Source organism: Syzygium oleosum, unplaced genomic scaffold (genome assembly GCF_021117445.2).
Source record: "Syzygium oleosum isolate NSW1041296 unplaced genomic scaffold, Sole_v2.1 Sole_v2.09, whole genome shotgun sequence".
Taxonomy (NCBI): Eukaryota; Viridiplantae; Streptophyta; class Magnoliopsida; order Myrtales; family Myrtaceae; genus Syzygium; species Syzygium oleosum.
In genome coordinates this window covers 4,649,107-4,663,546 of record NW_026607493.1, presented here as the reverse complement: position 1 = coordinate 4,663,546, position 14,440 = coordinate 4,649,107, and the positions used below count along the sequence as shown (strand labels likewise).

Sequence of the window (14,440 nt, the reverse complement as noted above, 5' to 3'; positions counted from 1 at the left end):
ACAAGTAAAAATTTGGGGCGGACTTAGGTGACCTAGTCAAAGCATAGGAGGGCATTGTCACATGTCACCGCAGCTGCAACGTATGGAACAAATTGGTGGATGTGCAATCTGACCGATTCGTTTAGTCAGAAGATATTGTTTCTATAGGGTGATTGCTTGATTGCTAATAGACCCTTTTTCGTAACAATTTGCCAACTATATCATTGATTTAGTTATGCTGATAATATATACTTGATATTAATGCTGCGTTTGGTCGTCTGAATTTCTAGTCAGGATAGGACTAGATAGGATAGGATAAGAAATCCATGGATTTTGTTGTATCCTATCTACTGTTTGGTGAACTACGGATTTAAAGTCGGATATTTTTATATCATATCCTATTTATTATTTGGTAGAAATTGGATATCAATATAAAAACAGCATGAACATAAATCCAGCAAATTTAAGTCACAAACAGCATATTAAAAACATACACAGCATTCTTAGCCAAGAATCCAGCATATTCTGACTTATACAACACTCACAGCAAGAAATCAACATATTTTTGAACATGTACAGCAAGAACAACAATGAATCCAGTAAATTTGAGCCATATACAGTCATATTCCGCGAGCATACAATGCAGCGGGTGTACAAATTGAACAAGTAGCACATCCTGAAATGAATATTTTTGCAAGCTAATAGTGATAACTGAAATAAACCACCATGTACTTGCACGTACATTGTGAGCACAATATAAACGATACTCAGAACATATCCATCGCATGTGAAGTGGATTCTCAATCCGAATCAGAGCAGCAATTAGTATTCGGAAAAAAAAAAAAGCTACAACTCCACATGTGAACAATTTGCGATTATAAAAGATTTCTCTACATCAACACCTAAACAATAGTGATACGAGCAATTTGAACACCTCAAGCTCAAAAATATATCCAGAGGCTCTCGGTTTAGACCACAATTCAGTCACATAACCAAATGAGTATTTAATTTGCTGAGAACAAAGTAAACCGAAGCATTGAGGGAAAGAGAACTCTCATGAACATTTCATCGAATAGGTTATGTGACTATCTCAAATTCAAATTCGCAACCTCAATCCATCTAGATCAGTACATGACGTTTGCAATCGAAGCAATAAACTTAGACGTAACATAATCACTGAGTGACAGCAATCTCATTCAAAGCCTTTATATTGATTGAATCTTTCCTTCGGATTGCTTCGATCGATACCTTACTTCCCTCGTTGTAAATCCAATCCAATCCTTTGCCGATCATCGCGTGTTGCAGAGAGGAAGACTATGAGGACAGGAAAGTCCTGGAAGACGACATGGAATTTGAAGAAGTGGAGGAAGACTGTGGCAAAACTAGCATTGGCAAGAAGCAGAGGAGATCGGACTTCATAGACGACGTCATGGATGAGGACACTGAGGAGGAAGAGGAAGACAACGAGGACGATGATTTCAATGGCGGCGACAGGGGAAGAGGCAGCGCGCGAAGAGGAGATCGGGATTAGAGTTCTTCAATCTCGAGCCTTAGGTTGACAGCGATGAGGAAGAGGATGAGGACGATGTTGAGGTCAATATGTAAAAGAGCGTTTCTTCACGAGAAATCCTATCCGGATCTATCCCACCTCTCCCTTAGAATTTTTTTATTCGGGCTATATCCCCTTCATATCCCTCTTCGTCCTATCCTGAACAGCCACCAAACACAGGATAAGATAAAACATATCATATCCTGACTTTTATCCGGACGACCAAACGCAGCCTAAAGGTATAATCGGGGTTGGGTTAAGTTCGTACGGTCCATTTTTCACATCGTGCTCGACCTTGATCGAACTTAATTTCTCAAGCTCGAGCTCGATTCGGATGAATTTTCGAATAGGTCAAAGCTCAACTCGGTACGACCCGATTAATCAAAAACCTTTTCGATCGGAGGGCTGAACTCGAAGTCCAGCTTGAATTATGGTAATATAAAATAGTTTGAATTTTTTTGTAACTTCATGTGCTTATTTATCGCGATAGGTGGTGTGCGTGTACATAGTAATAATATCAACTGAAATACTTGATCATTCGTGCGAGTCGAGTATTTTCAAGCTTGAATTGATTTGAGTACTCACGCCATTCAAACTCGACCCGAAATCGGGAAAAGATCATCGAGTCGAAGATCGAAGCAATCTACAAGTCGAACTCGAGCAGCTCACAAATCAATCAGCTACGCTTCCCTCCATTAGCGTAAAGAGGCAAGAAGTGAAATTTGAACCTCTGTACCTATGCAATCTCGCAAAACTCGAATAGGTCAAAGCTCACACATCAATCTAACCAGCAGCAGCAACCGCATGTTCGATGTTTTCTAACAGGAATTCCATCGCACACATCGCATGGTCAAAAGATCGATCTCGACATGAACATACGAACGCTTCACTTTTACTCGACTCCATTTACGCAGATTCAACGGAGAGAAGATTCAGGAACAGGAACAGATGAATCGACTCCGTAACAAACCCCCCCCCCAAGAAGATTTACTCCCCCTCTTCCCCCCTTTCGATACCGATGGCTAACCTCTAACCGGTAGCGCTAAAAGAGAGCAAGCTATTGAAATTCATAAAAAGACAGAAGAAGAAGAGATTCCTTATGCCATTCAGAGGTCGGCGGTGGCCCCGGGAGGCTTCGCCGGAGAGGAGGCGGCGGCGGAGGCGCCGGAGTCGTCGCCGTCGTCGGGATCGCGGGCCGGGTCGGACTTGTCCATGGCGGCGCGGGCCCAGTCGAGGAGCGGCTTCAGGGCCAGCTCGACGGCGAGCCACCCGACGGCTAGGGCTCCAAACACCACGGCCGCTTGCTTCGTCCCCTTCCCCATGTCGCCTTGTCGATCTTCCTTTTCTCCTTTCGGCTTCGCGAGGTCCAATTTCTTCTATTACCCACCGGCAAGACGTTCTGAATTCTTAGCTCTTAAGAGTCATGTGGGTTCCTTTCAATTGACAAGACGCCAGAGCCACCTCCCTTCCTCAGGAAATTTATCTCTTTTCTTTCTTTCGATTAATGCCATTTGATTTTTTTTGATATTATAATTTTAAAAAAGGGTTTTTTTTTTTTATAGGAAACGAAGTTTATGGATATATTTTTATTTATTAAAGTTCACTGCCGATATTATTTATCTATTAATTGTTGTATGCACGAGTGAGGTCGTATCCGATTCTTTCTTTCTTTTACTAATCACCACCGTATCAAAGGGCAATTCGCTAGCGAGTGACGACGGAATGCGCCTTTGATCGTCTTCTAAATTCGGCTAAACCATGGGCACAAATGCACCAGGCAATCCATACCGAGATACCGGCTTCCGGGCAACGAATCATTCTAGTCTGGATACTCACTCGATCATCATTTGCCATGCTACTCCTTTGCAGATCGCTCACGACATAGCATTATTCTACATGGAATGCTCCCGCTTTGCCATCGATAAGAAGAAAAATTCCTGACTATAGACAAAACAATCAACAGGAACACATGCCGTTCAGATTTTCTGTCGATGCGATACATAGCATATGAGCAAGCAGCCGATATTTGCAACTTAATTTGATGATCACCCGGAATAACTGCTAATCTTGGCAAACTTCTTTACCGGAGGCAATTATTCTGGAAATGAATGCACCGATAGGCATCGCTAGAATACCATTAAAAGTTCGTCAATTTGATCAACAATACCAGACTGATAATTGCAAGTAACTTCAGGCGCAGTTTAAGAATTCTACCATAAAACTCCGACTAGAGTACAGTGTCGCCAATCTTTTTCAAGTCCAGAGAACCGACACGTCTTTCATGCAACACCCTCGGTTTCTACACAACCTCAGAGATGATACAAAAATTTTGAAACAGCGAACAGCAAACTTAACGCCCGCGTCCACGTCCGCGACCGCGTCCACGGCCCCGACCTCGTCCCAGAGCCCTCCCTGCATTAAGCAATCCATGTCAATGCTCAACAATTCTTATCAATGTTCCACTCCATATCAGAATTTAAGACAATTAGAAAAGGGGAAGTAAGCGAAAATTGTGGGGTACCAGCAGTTGGCTTCTTCGGTTTGACCCGAGGCGTCTCTTCCACCAATAAAGTTTCAAGATTTATACTGTCTGGAAGAATGTAGTAACGGATATTATTCCCCCTCACACTCAGGTGATCCAGAGTCACTGGGTTTTTCCCTTTCAATGTGAGCTTCACAGTCTTGAGATGTGTGTTCATACTAATATCAACACCTACAAAATCATGCAACACACATCAAGTTCTACACACATAAGCTATACATGCATCGCGCACGCACAAAGTTTCAACCCAAATTTCTCAAAAGCAAATTGCAGTTGTCAGTAACGATGTTGACGCACAAAGATGTTGCTCAAGGGAGCTGCATAAATAGCATGCATCAGAGGTACAGGCATGGAGTTGAAGATGTACATGCCCAGAGTTCGTGTCTAGGTAAGCTCATGTGTTTTTCGCAAAATGATTTTCAGGTTGAATTAAGAGAAAAAAAATCAGCACATTATAGATGAGAATGCAGTTTGGCTGAGAGATGTGGCGCCTCTATTGGCTTCCATGAGGTGTCTGGGCGTAATCCTGGCCTTTATGTTCTCCTTCCAATGTCCAGAAGGCATGAACCAATTCAACCTGGTTGAACGGATCCCTGGTTTACCTTTTAAACCATGGTCCAACCCGGTTTCATGTTGAGCTATCTACAAAACCAGATAGTACACTGGTCCGGTTCCGGATTCAACCAATGATCAGACCAGTCTGGTCAGGGTTTGAAAACACTGCTTAAGTATGATCCCTAAGTGCCCATATAAATTATGAAATGGACAAGATGTGTAAAAAAACCTCTCAATCAAACAAATGTATAGCTGCAGTAAATGCATGCTCAGCCATATCAGTATGTCAGAAAGAGGGGGAGCGAAACCTGAAAATTGTTTACTGTCGAAAGAGTGTCAAATAAGCAAAGAAAAGTTCATAGCATATTCAGAGCATCTATTAATCAACAGGAGTTCGGATAGGTCGACAGCAGTAATTCCATGCAAATAACCAAATTATGTCAACCTTTGCAGACCTTTCCCAGGAGTGAAGCTTCTTTCCACATGCATTTGGGCAGGAAGACACACAGTTTTAGATTCTACCCAGCATAACTTACAAAACCCCTAAATGGTAAAAAAACTTCAACTACATCCAGAACGGTCCTTGGTTTATATAAAAGCCAGTGGCCAATGACCACTTGTAGTTCGCATGGATGTTCAAACCATACAGTTGGAGATCAACCTTTTCTACTTCCGATCAACCTTAAACTATCAACATCAAGAGCAATGAAACTGAAACTTTAATCTTGGTTCCAAATTAAACATTCCTACAATTACATTTAGTACAACTCATTAATACGTGAGATCAGTTTCCTGGATTTGACACTACAGAATCTTAGAAAGAGTCACAACTACATAAAAGCTTCGAACAAGAAAATTCGACATCATTGTGAACAGACTACTCAGTGTCTCTATCTATATCAAGGTGAATTATTGTCAAGACACAGTAGAGTTCCATCCCTCAAGGCACTGCCACCGCGTATGTGGAAAAGCTGTATAGAAGCAATGAATTCAGGCCATAAGCATCCGGAATCACATTAATGGTTCACCTAACAGACTCTGATTTTTCTTTTATTGCAATGCGACTCTCTATTGATGTTTTAAAAGCATTTCAAGAAATATGGAGAAAGAATTTCTAATCGAAATGCCCCACAACATATTGACTAGATTTGCCTTGAACCTCATAAGCAAAAACCAGCTTATTCTGCTACAGTTTTCATTTTGCCATCCAGAATATGCAGCAAAATAGTAGAAGCTGCCCCCAAACAGCCAAACCACCAAAGCCCATGCTCACTCTCTTGTCCATTGTGTACCAAAGTTGTGTAACTCAGAAGTCAATGCTTTTCAGACTCTCTTACCATTTCTCCAGTCACAGTTTTCCCATCACTAAATTAGATCTTGCTTTCTTTTATTCTTGAAAGAGGCACACTAAGCGCTATCATACTCTATTCAACCAAAAGAAAAACGATATCATACTCTATTCAACCAAAAAAAAAAAAAAAGCGCTATCGTACTCTACATCGATCACTTTCAATCTCTGACAAAGCCATGATGGTTCGTGCTTTGCTTTGACACCATCTCAAAGATAACTTGAAGTTGATTATCTAGGTTTGGAACAACGCTATGTCCAATTTGAAGTGCTCCCCACCTTCCATCGCCCCAGTTCAAACAAGCCTTTACACAAACCATTCACATCCGAGGTTCATTCCCCTCTGGCGCTAGAATTTAAAGCAAGCAAAGGTTATCTACATGATGCCTATCAGGGGAAGAACACAAGGTCAACCCACATCCGTCACAATGTCATCAAACCAAGACAATTTTGTCCAACCAGAGTAATCCCTACTCCACAACTGATGCATCCAAGAACCCTGATCTACGTGACAACTGTAATACTGAATAAATGCGCTCAGGATTACATAATCTGGCAGCCAAAATCTATCAAGGGCAGACAGGAATCAGACCGCAGAAAGTTGCTTGCCCTACTGGTGATGGGCCACCCTCCAAATTTCCAACACACCATTATATGGGTCAGATTAATTCAAACTGTGCACCGAGACAATAACACCTTGTAACAGAGAGAGCGTAATTTCCAGCTAAACCTCCCGTAGCATCTTTTCAAGGAGCCGATTCAATAGAAACCAAACTTTAGCACAGCCAAGGCGACAACGTGAATAGAGGGTAGGGTTTAACAAAACCCTAAAAACACCCCAATCAGATGGCTAGGAACTGGCAGGCAAAGTGCGGGGAAAGAGAAAGGTAAACCTGTGATGGTGCCGTGAACCACAGTCCCATTCTTGAGCTCGATGGAGACGGTCTCGTTGTTCAGCTTCATCAAAAACCTGCTCATTTTTCAAATCGAAACCACGAAACAAAACCTCAGAGACACAAAAAAAAAAAAAAAAAAAAAAAACCAAGAAGTGGAGCAGAAAACGAAAGGAAGACCGACCTGACGAGCTTCATCGCCGCGAAGAAGACGAACGCTAGGGCTCCTTGGCCAAGAGCGAAGACGGAGGCGAAGCACAGACAGAGAGAGAAAGAGGACTCTGTTCGAGCGGGCGAAGAACGCTGCTGCTGCTGCTGCTGCTGATCTTTACACGGTTCGATCCGACCGCTCTCGCTCTAGGGCTCGCTGCTCGCCCTCGCGAGCGCTAAATGCCTTTTTCCTCTCGACTCTTCAAAGGCGAGCAAATAGGCGGGCCGGGCCGGGCCGATCAGGGCTCGGACCGGGTTTCAGGAATATGGCCCGGATGCCCATCGACTGCCAAATCAAATTGGATGGCTCAGATCTGTCTTTGCCCGCGAAGGTCGCCACCGCCGAGCGTCGATTGAGGAATGGGAGGCGGAGCACGCGACCGGGGCCGACGTCCGCGAGCTAGAAGGTGGCGGGCGACAGGACGAGGCGGGGGGCTGGTGATGGAGAGCCATGGCGGGGTCGACCGGCACGGATGCATTTATTGGTGGAGAAAATATCCGTAAAACGCGGGGATATTTTGATCAAAGTCAATAACTTTATCATTTGAAGTTACCTTTAATCTTACCGGATTCCAATCCGATAGAAATAAATTCCGTCATATTTATAAAAAGAAAATAGTGAAAAGTAATAAATAACGCGTTGAACTGGTTAAACTATGTATAGACAACTCATCTTCTAATTAAGGTTTTATATGTTCACATTGTAGTGATATATTTCGCAATACCTTAGATATTTCTCTATATAAATATCTTAAAAGAATAGGGAAAAAAAACAAATAAACAGATGTATTAATTCAAAGGGGTTCGAGCTCAAGTTCAGTTCAAAATTAGACGAGCCGACCTCGAATCAAGTCATGCTTGAGATACTTAGGAGTAAATTTGCCCGAGCTACTTGCGAGTAATTCGACTCGGTTTCGTTTAAGTCAAGGACCGTGATATTTAAATCCTTGCATCACTTTCCAAATTCTATTTTCTAACAAAAAAACACAATCACGATCTCGTATTCTTTAAAGAGAGAAATTTGCAATGTATCGAATGACATTGATAAAATTAATTTTGGTACATCAAGCATTATTCATATTATAAAATTTTCATTCTTCGATGTTCAAGCATCTTTACAAGGGCGATCTCACCCATTTAAGAAAAAAAAAAAAGAAACCCAGAAACATTTTCGGCTCAATTTATTGCAAATTATATATCCCGAGGCCACTTATTATTCCAAGTAGAAAATTTAAATCACGTGCAACATAATGCACGAGCTAATACAACTCATAGTAATTTTCATGCACTGCTGGTGAAGTTGAAGTTGGCGCACGTAGTCTGCCTTCCGAGCAGCGTCGAGCTGAACCCTAGCCTCGAACTCGCCAGGTCGAACTGAACCAGATTGTCCTGCAGCTGGTACCCTCCGATCACGACCGAGGTCCTCGGCCTCGACCCTCCGTCCACGAACCCTAGGCACAGCACATCCTCGCTCACCTCCACCATCGAGTTCGACCCGGTGATCGTCCACACGGCCTCCTCGCCCTGCAAGACCAAGAAGATGTACGGTACCCCCGGCCCGACACGCGTGCTCGTCACGCCCGCCGAGCTGAAGCAGTACTCGAACGGCGATACGGCCGATACCCTAGTGATGTTCATCGACGCGGCTTGCTGGACAAAGGCCTCTGTGAGCGCGGCATATATGGAGGACTCGAGGACAGTGTAGGGATTGACGGTGCTGATCTTGGTGCCGCCATAGCCATCGCTGTCGATCGAGAGGAGGGTGGAGTTTAGGGATAGATTTTTGTCGCCGACCGTGATGGAGGTCACTTTGATGAAGTACTCGGACGAGGGCTCGCCCTGAGAGTACGCCGAGGCCGTGCTCACGGGATTGACGTATAGCGGCGTGTACGCGAGGGATTGCGAAGCGTTGATGTTTGGGAGGAAATTGTAGGAGCTGTCGCCAAAGAAGATCACACCGTTGGCCGTGGCCGACGACGAGAGGCAGATGGCGAATTTCCGGCTGAAGGTGAAGGCAGAGGCAAACTGCGAGGGCAGCGCGATCCTGGTCCTTCCTAGGCCAGCCATTCCTTGGACGCCGCTAGCGAGGCCATCCAAGAGAAAGCTCGGGGCGCAGGCAAAGACGAACTGGGTAACATCGTAAGCCCCGCCCGGGTTGGACCCATCGGTGGAGTTTACTGACACGACATCGGTCGCGACCTCACCGCCCGTGGCGGTGTGCGTGACTGTGTTATCCGGGGTGACGACGCACGTGTTGTTGTTGCAGCCGGGCCTGGCGGCGGAGAAGCAGTCGCCACACCCGCTGGCGCGGGCCAGGGTGCACGCGGCCGAGCCACAACGGGCAGGGCGGTACGTCGAGGAGACGTAGTTCTGCTCGCAGTCGACCCAGAGGAACTGGCCGCCGAGGTCGACGACGAGGTCGACGGGGATGAGAGGGGTCCTTTGCGAAATCCGGGTTACGTACTGGAGGGTCGAAGCATCTTTCGAGACCGGGAGCACGAGGGCCACGGGGTGAAAGGGCTGCTGGAAAGAGGGAGCGACGGCGGCGGCAAAGAAGAGGAGGAGGGAGAAGAGAAGAGAGCACTGGATGGAGGAAGCCATTGTTGAGGGGATGAGGAAGAAATGCTTGGTAGAGATGTGAAGTTGGTCATGGGGTATTTATAGCTGTCGCGTATGTTGCTTGTAGCGGTGAAGTCTCCGTCGTTGCACAACAAAATCGTTAATTAATCGAAAGAAAAAATGGTTTCACGCGGCGGACGAAAGAAAATTGATGCCAAGAACTTTCAACCCTTTTGATTTGAAACGTCTTTACGTATAATTATATTTATATCACGCGATATACTGATATGATATCGTTTAGTTAATTAAGTATTTTCGTTCATTGTAATTCGTTTCAAATTATGAATGAAAGCAAGGATCGCTCGTCGAGTTTACAGTACGTTGACGGCGATTCGCTTGATCGAGTAAGCTCCTTCGTAAAATGCTTCTTCCGTCATCGGCGAGATAACGGCGGTGTGTTGGGGCGGAGCCACCGCGAGAGGGGCTGATGTCAAAGGTGGCACCTCGAACCCACTTGATCCGGAAGACTGGATTGGTGGACTTTGACCGTGATGATTTCGTCCATTGTTTTATCCGATTTTTTGGAAAAGATCGTCCAGGTTGTGCTGTCCCTCGTTTTCTTCATGATGGGCTCGTCAAAACATTATCTGTTCACTGCATTTATGTGACATACATGGAGAAATGATAGAGAGGCCGCATCTAGAATGTCTGGAAGGACATACCCATGTTCTCACTATCAAGACAGCTCGAGAGAATTTCCCCGATTTTAGGATCGATTGCCGTTCTTTCGATGGTGTTTGCAGGTGAACTTGGTCCGATGTGCGACCATAATTAACTTGAAAACACGGCATGATTGCGATACAACTCGAGAACAAGGAAGTTAAAACATGAATCCATAACATGTAAATTGCGCGGAGCGATGTCAGATGGCCTCGTCGATGAATTGGGAAGACCTCTCGATCCTTTTAGGTCGTGCCGGAGATATTGTTGTTTACACGTTGATCAATCTATATGTGTCTATCCGATTAGTTAGTGCCAAAGGAAAATTGTGGTTTATACGACATATTTTAACTTCCATTTGAATCCACTTTGATATACAATAGAAGATCACATTAAAAAAGACAGAGAGAGAACGAGGAACGGTCAGGTGATCCATGGGGGTTTATTCCTTTGCGTGTGCTGTCAACATATCCACGTGTCGGGAACCCAATAATTGACAAGTCATACGTGACACTTCATCTATAGGATGTGCCGACCTTGGATGTAATCTCTGATGAATATGAACGATTCTATCTCCATTTTTTGGAAAATTGAATAAGATGAGATTGACTAAAGTAGGGTCGATTTATAAAATATTGACTGAATTTACTTTAATTAGATACGTGCCAAATCTTTTTATGTGGGTCGGGGCTAACCGGCAAAGGGTTTGAAAAACAAGCCTTCGTTTTTATTCTTGGAGAATGATCCCGGGTTTTATATGGGGGGATAAGGATTGATCTTCCCGAGAATAGTCAAACCCCAAATCTGATTGCGTGATAACGAAATTGATCTAATCAATCATACCGTAATTGTTTATACAGTTATATATGATGTTTGAATCCTTGTCACAATTTGCAAACGCCACAGTCAACAGGGCGTTTCGAGCGGATGCGTTGTTTTTGAAAGTCAACTAAAATCACTAGGATAGTATAATCTAGAAGTTCATTTGTCAAGTAATTTCCATTGCAATGGGCCACTTTATGTATGATCAAGTGCTGACAAGGAAAGCCTGGTCTAACAAGGTAACAAATCCATGTTGAAACGTTAGCCGGCCTCTACAGCTAAAGCATTATGTGCATTTTCAGTTGTGTTGTGCCGTGTGATGGGTGTGTCTTGGCTTCCAGTGTCTGCAGAAGCCAAGCTTGAACCGGAACTCCAGTTCCGGCACAGCGTGCATGCTAAAAAGGTCGAGAATTCGTGTTCTCTGTCCGCAAGAGTTCTGCTGGGACTTGTCCAGTCTAAGAGCAAGCATAACCGAGTTATCCCCATTTCGACTAAAAATAAAGCTGTTCAATCGAAATTGAGCAGCAAATGTAACTAAGGATCATACAATTACTCCATCTAAATGCAGGCAGCTTATTCCATTCCTTATGCTGCCCATGCTGTGGAATTACTCATTGTTCAATCTATGCGCTGCGTCTGACTTATGAAATGCACACCACCTTCACTACAATAAGCCACTGGTTCGATGATGCAGACTTTGTGCGCATGCATACCGAACATTCTCATCAAAGGTCATGAGAACATACTGGTGTGAGAGAGGGTGTGCGCGCAAGAGAGAGCTAGAAATGCACTCTTAGTTATGTAGCTATTCTTCATAAGCAGCTAGTTAATGAAAATAAGTGTTTTCTCAAGCAGCATACCATTGCTTTTCGAGTTCATATTAGCCATATCCACAATAGCCGCCAACCTAGCCGATTAAGTAGACAACAATTCCAGAGGCACTGCAGAAGCTCTTTTCTATGCTTCCTTATTCGAAATTATCTCTTTCAAATTTCCCAATCAATCGGGAGAGATTCAGTAATATGTTGGTTTTAACACATCTCCCTTCCAACTCAATGTATAAAGCATATCGAACCACCCCTCAATTCGATGGCCCAGGGTAATCCTTAGCATTACAAAGTACAGAATCAACTCGACGGTTACCTCAGGACTGTAAAATCAAAGCTTGAATGTTGCCCACAATCGCTTGCGGACTCAAAGAAGCATCAACCTTCCAAATGCCTTCCGCTTCATCCACCTGGAGCAACTCCAGCTGAGACTCCAAAAGCGAAAGCGGCATAAAATGCTTCCCTTCTGTAGCTCTTATCTGCAGTCGGGCAGTGAGAACTTTGGCCTCCACATCCAACAATACAAACTTCACTGAACTAGAGAAGCTGCCTGACCGATACTTTGGGTCAGCGGATCTCAGAATTTCCCTATAATGCTTCTGCAGAGCAGAACAGCCAAGAACCACAGTTTTTCCGTCTAGCAAGCTCTCACGCAAGGTGTCCCGTAGCGTTTCGAGCCACGGGATTCGATCTTCCTCGGAGAGAGGGATTCCTTTACGCATCTTTTCTGCCAAAAAAATTGAACAGGTTTAAATCGAAGAGCTTATGCACTCAAATCAAACCAAAGGGGGGCACAAGTTCCCACCTTTATTCGATGTTGGATGGAAGTCGTCAGCGTCGAGAAAGCTGCACTCCATGACCTCTGCTAGCATATGTCCTATTGTGCTGTCCAAACCACATATATGACATTCAAGCATCGTAACAAAGCAGGAATTTAGGCAAAAGCATTTCAGTTTTCTCCCTTCTATCAAAAGGGTATTTATACTCGACTGAAGCATCGGCTGAAGTGATGCCTTGACACATTGTCAAATGGGTAAGTAAGGGCCCCTAGCACACACAAACTTAACTGATTATATTTTCGAAGATGATCACGTAGCATTGGCAAAGAACTTTACAAAAATGGTTAAGATCAGACATTTGCCATCACGGAGTACTTCTACAGGTAGCTTGCTGGAATTAACTGACAATAGAAAGGCGAAATGCTGAAATTCATTCATCCCTGATGTGGTAAATCAACACGGCAACTCAAAAAACAGAGTCTCTCAATCAATTTGCTAGCAAAAACATCCTCATTCTCCAATCCAGCTATTTAAACTCTTCTCAATTAATTAGATCACAAATATGTCACTGAAATGGCCACAATGGTTGAAAAATTTCTCTATTTTCAACCCCAGAAAGGTAAAGAAGAAGAGGTTTTTTCACTACTTACGATTTCCCAGAACCGCTCACGCCCATGATCGCAATAACACTCCCTGTAAACAGAGAAACAGAGGGTATTCAGTAAAATTTCAAAACGCAAACCGCACGATAAGACGGCAAGAATTCGCGCAGATCATTTCACGCACGAGTGGATCAATGGAGGGATGCTCAAAATAAAGACACAAAAACCAAAAATCGAACCTTTCTGAACGGAGGCCATTCTTGGTCGGAGGAATGATCGTCCCTTTGAAGCCCTTGCTCACGCTCAGCACATATTCCCGTGAATTGGGGAGTCAGAGTCGAAGGGTTCCATCCTAATTTCCAACTATAAGTAGGAATTTAATACTTGGATGTGAAACCAAACATTTTCTTAAGACAACCAACTGTGTACAAGTGTCAAATGATTAACATATAATCCCATAGCTAAGCCGGTGAGGATCACGAGGCAATCTCTTTGGTTGTTGCTTGTTATTAGGCGTACCAACTCTTCTTTGGTTGACACGGCGATGGTTGACATTGCGGCTCAAACAACGTCATTTTATATGAGGCTGAATAATACACGTCAGTCTCAAACTTTCAAGAACGAATTTCACTATGATTTCAATCGCCAAATCTGAGTTGAGGAAGGGGTTTGAGGTTTTATTTAAATCGAAACTCCACATAAACGTTAAGGAAACCACGAGAAGATGAATGGCCAATCGTATAAACATCTACCTGGACGAAGATGATGAGTTCACGAAGTTTAAAGGAGCACGACGAAGTTGGGAAAGGCAGAGAGCAAGCGGCCACCGGAGAGGGAACGACGCCGAAATAAAAAATTTGAAAATAAAAAATTCACGCAGGAGATGGGATAGACTCGAATAGAATATGGAGTAAAAGAAAAATAAAAAGCCAAAGGTAGATTAACGGAGAGAAAACGGGCGTGGGAGCTTCCCGATCCTCTGTAATGTTGCCCATTGGACCCATCAGACCATTGCCTGCCTGTCGGTGGCGAATCCTCCACTCGCCGTCGAGGAT

At 44.0% G+C, this 14,440-nt stretch overlaps 4 protein-coding genes across 4 annotated transcripts; all 4 read right to left on the bottom strand.

The window, feature by feature from the left end:
• Positions 1-2,514: 2,514 nt before the first annotated feature.
• On the bottom strand, positions 2,515-2,967 carry LOC115673697 (outer envelope membrane protein 7-like). Its single transcript, XM_030595946.2, has one exon. It carries the CDS (start codon positions 2,848-2,850, stop codon positions 2,635-2,637), a length of 216 nt encoding a protein of 71 aa, XP_030451806.1. The 5' UTR covers positions 2,851-2,967; the 3' UTR covers positions 2,515-2,634.
• Positions 2,968-3,660: 693 nt separating this feature from the next.
• LOC115673696 (small nuclear ribonucleoprotein SmD1a-like) lies at positions 3,661-7,402 on the bottom strand. Its single transcript, XM_030595945.2, has 4 exons — positions 7,051-7,402; positions 6,867-6,943; positions 4,050-4,241; positions 3,661-3,940 (listed from the first exon to the last, which is right to left on the bottom strand). The coding sequence occupies exons 1-4, from the start codon at positions 7,062-7,064 to the stop codon at positions 3,879-3,881; spliced, it is 345 nt and encodes a 114-aa protein (XP_030451805.1). The 5' UTR covers positions 7,065-7,402; the 3' UTR covers positions 3,661-3,878.
• Positions 7,403-8,130: 728 nt separating this feature from the next.
• LOC115673694 (probable aspartic proteinase GIP2) lies at positions 8,131-9,716 on the bottom strand. Its single transcript, XM_030595942.2, has one exon. The coding sequence runs from the start codon at positions 9,675-9,677 to the stop codon at positions 8,358-8,360; it is 1,320 nt and encodes a 439-aa protein (XP_030451802.2). The 5' UTR covers positions 9,678-9,716; the 3' UTR covers positions 8,131-8,357.
• A 2,391-nt stretch (positions 9,717-12,107) lies between these two features.
• LOC115673415 (gluconokinase) lies at positions 12,108-14,162 on the bottom strand. The gene is made up of 5 exons (XM_030595577.2): positions 14,138-14,162; positions 13,625-13,737; positions 13,434-13,476; positions 12,810-12,889; positions 12,108-12,731 (listed from the first exon to the last, which is right to left on the bottom strand). Exons 2-5 carry the CDS (start codon positions 13,641-13,643, stop codon positions 12,322-12,324), a joined length of 552 nt encoding a protein of 183 aa, XP_030451437.2. The 5' UTR covers positions 13,644-13,737; positions 14,138-14,162; the 3' UTR covers positions 12,108-12,321.
• Positions 14,163-14,440: the final 278 nt, after the last annotated feature.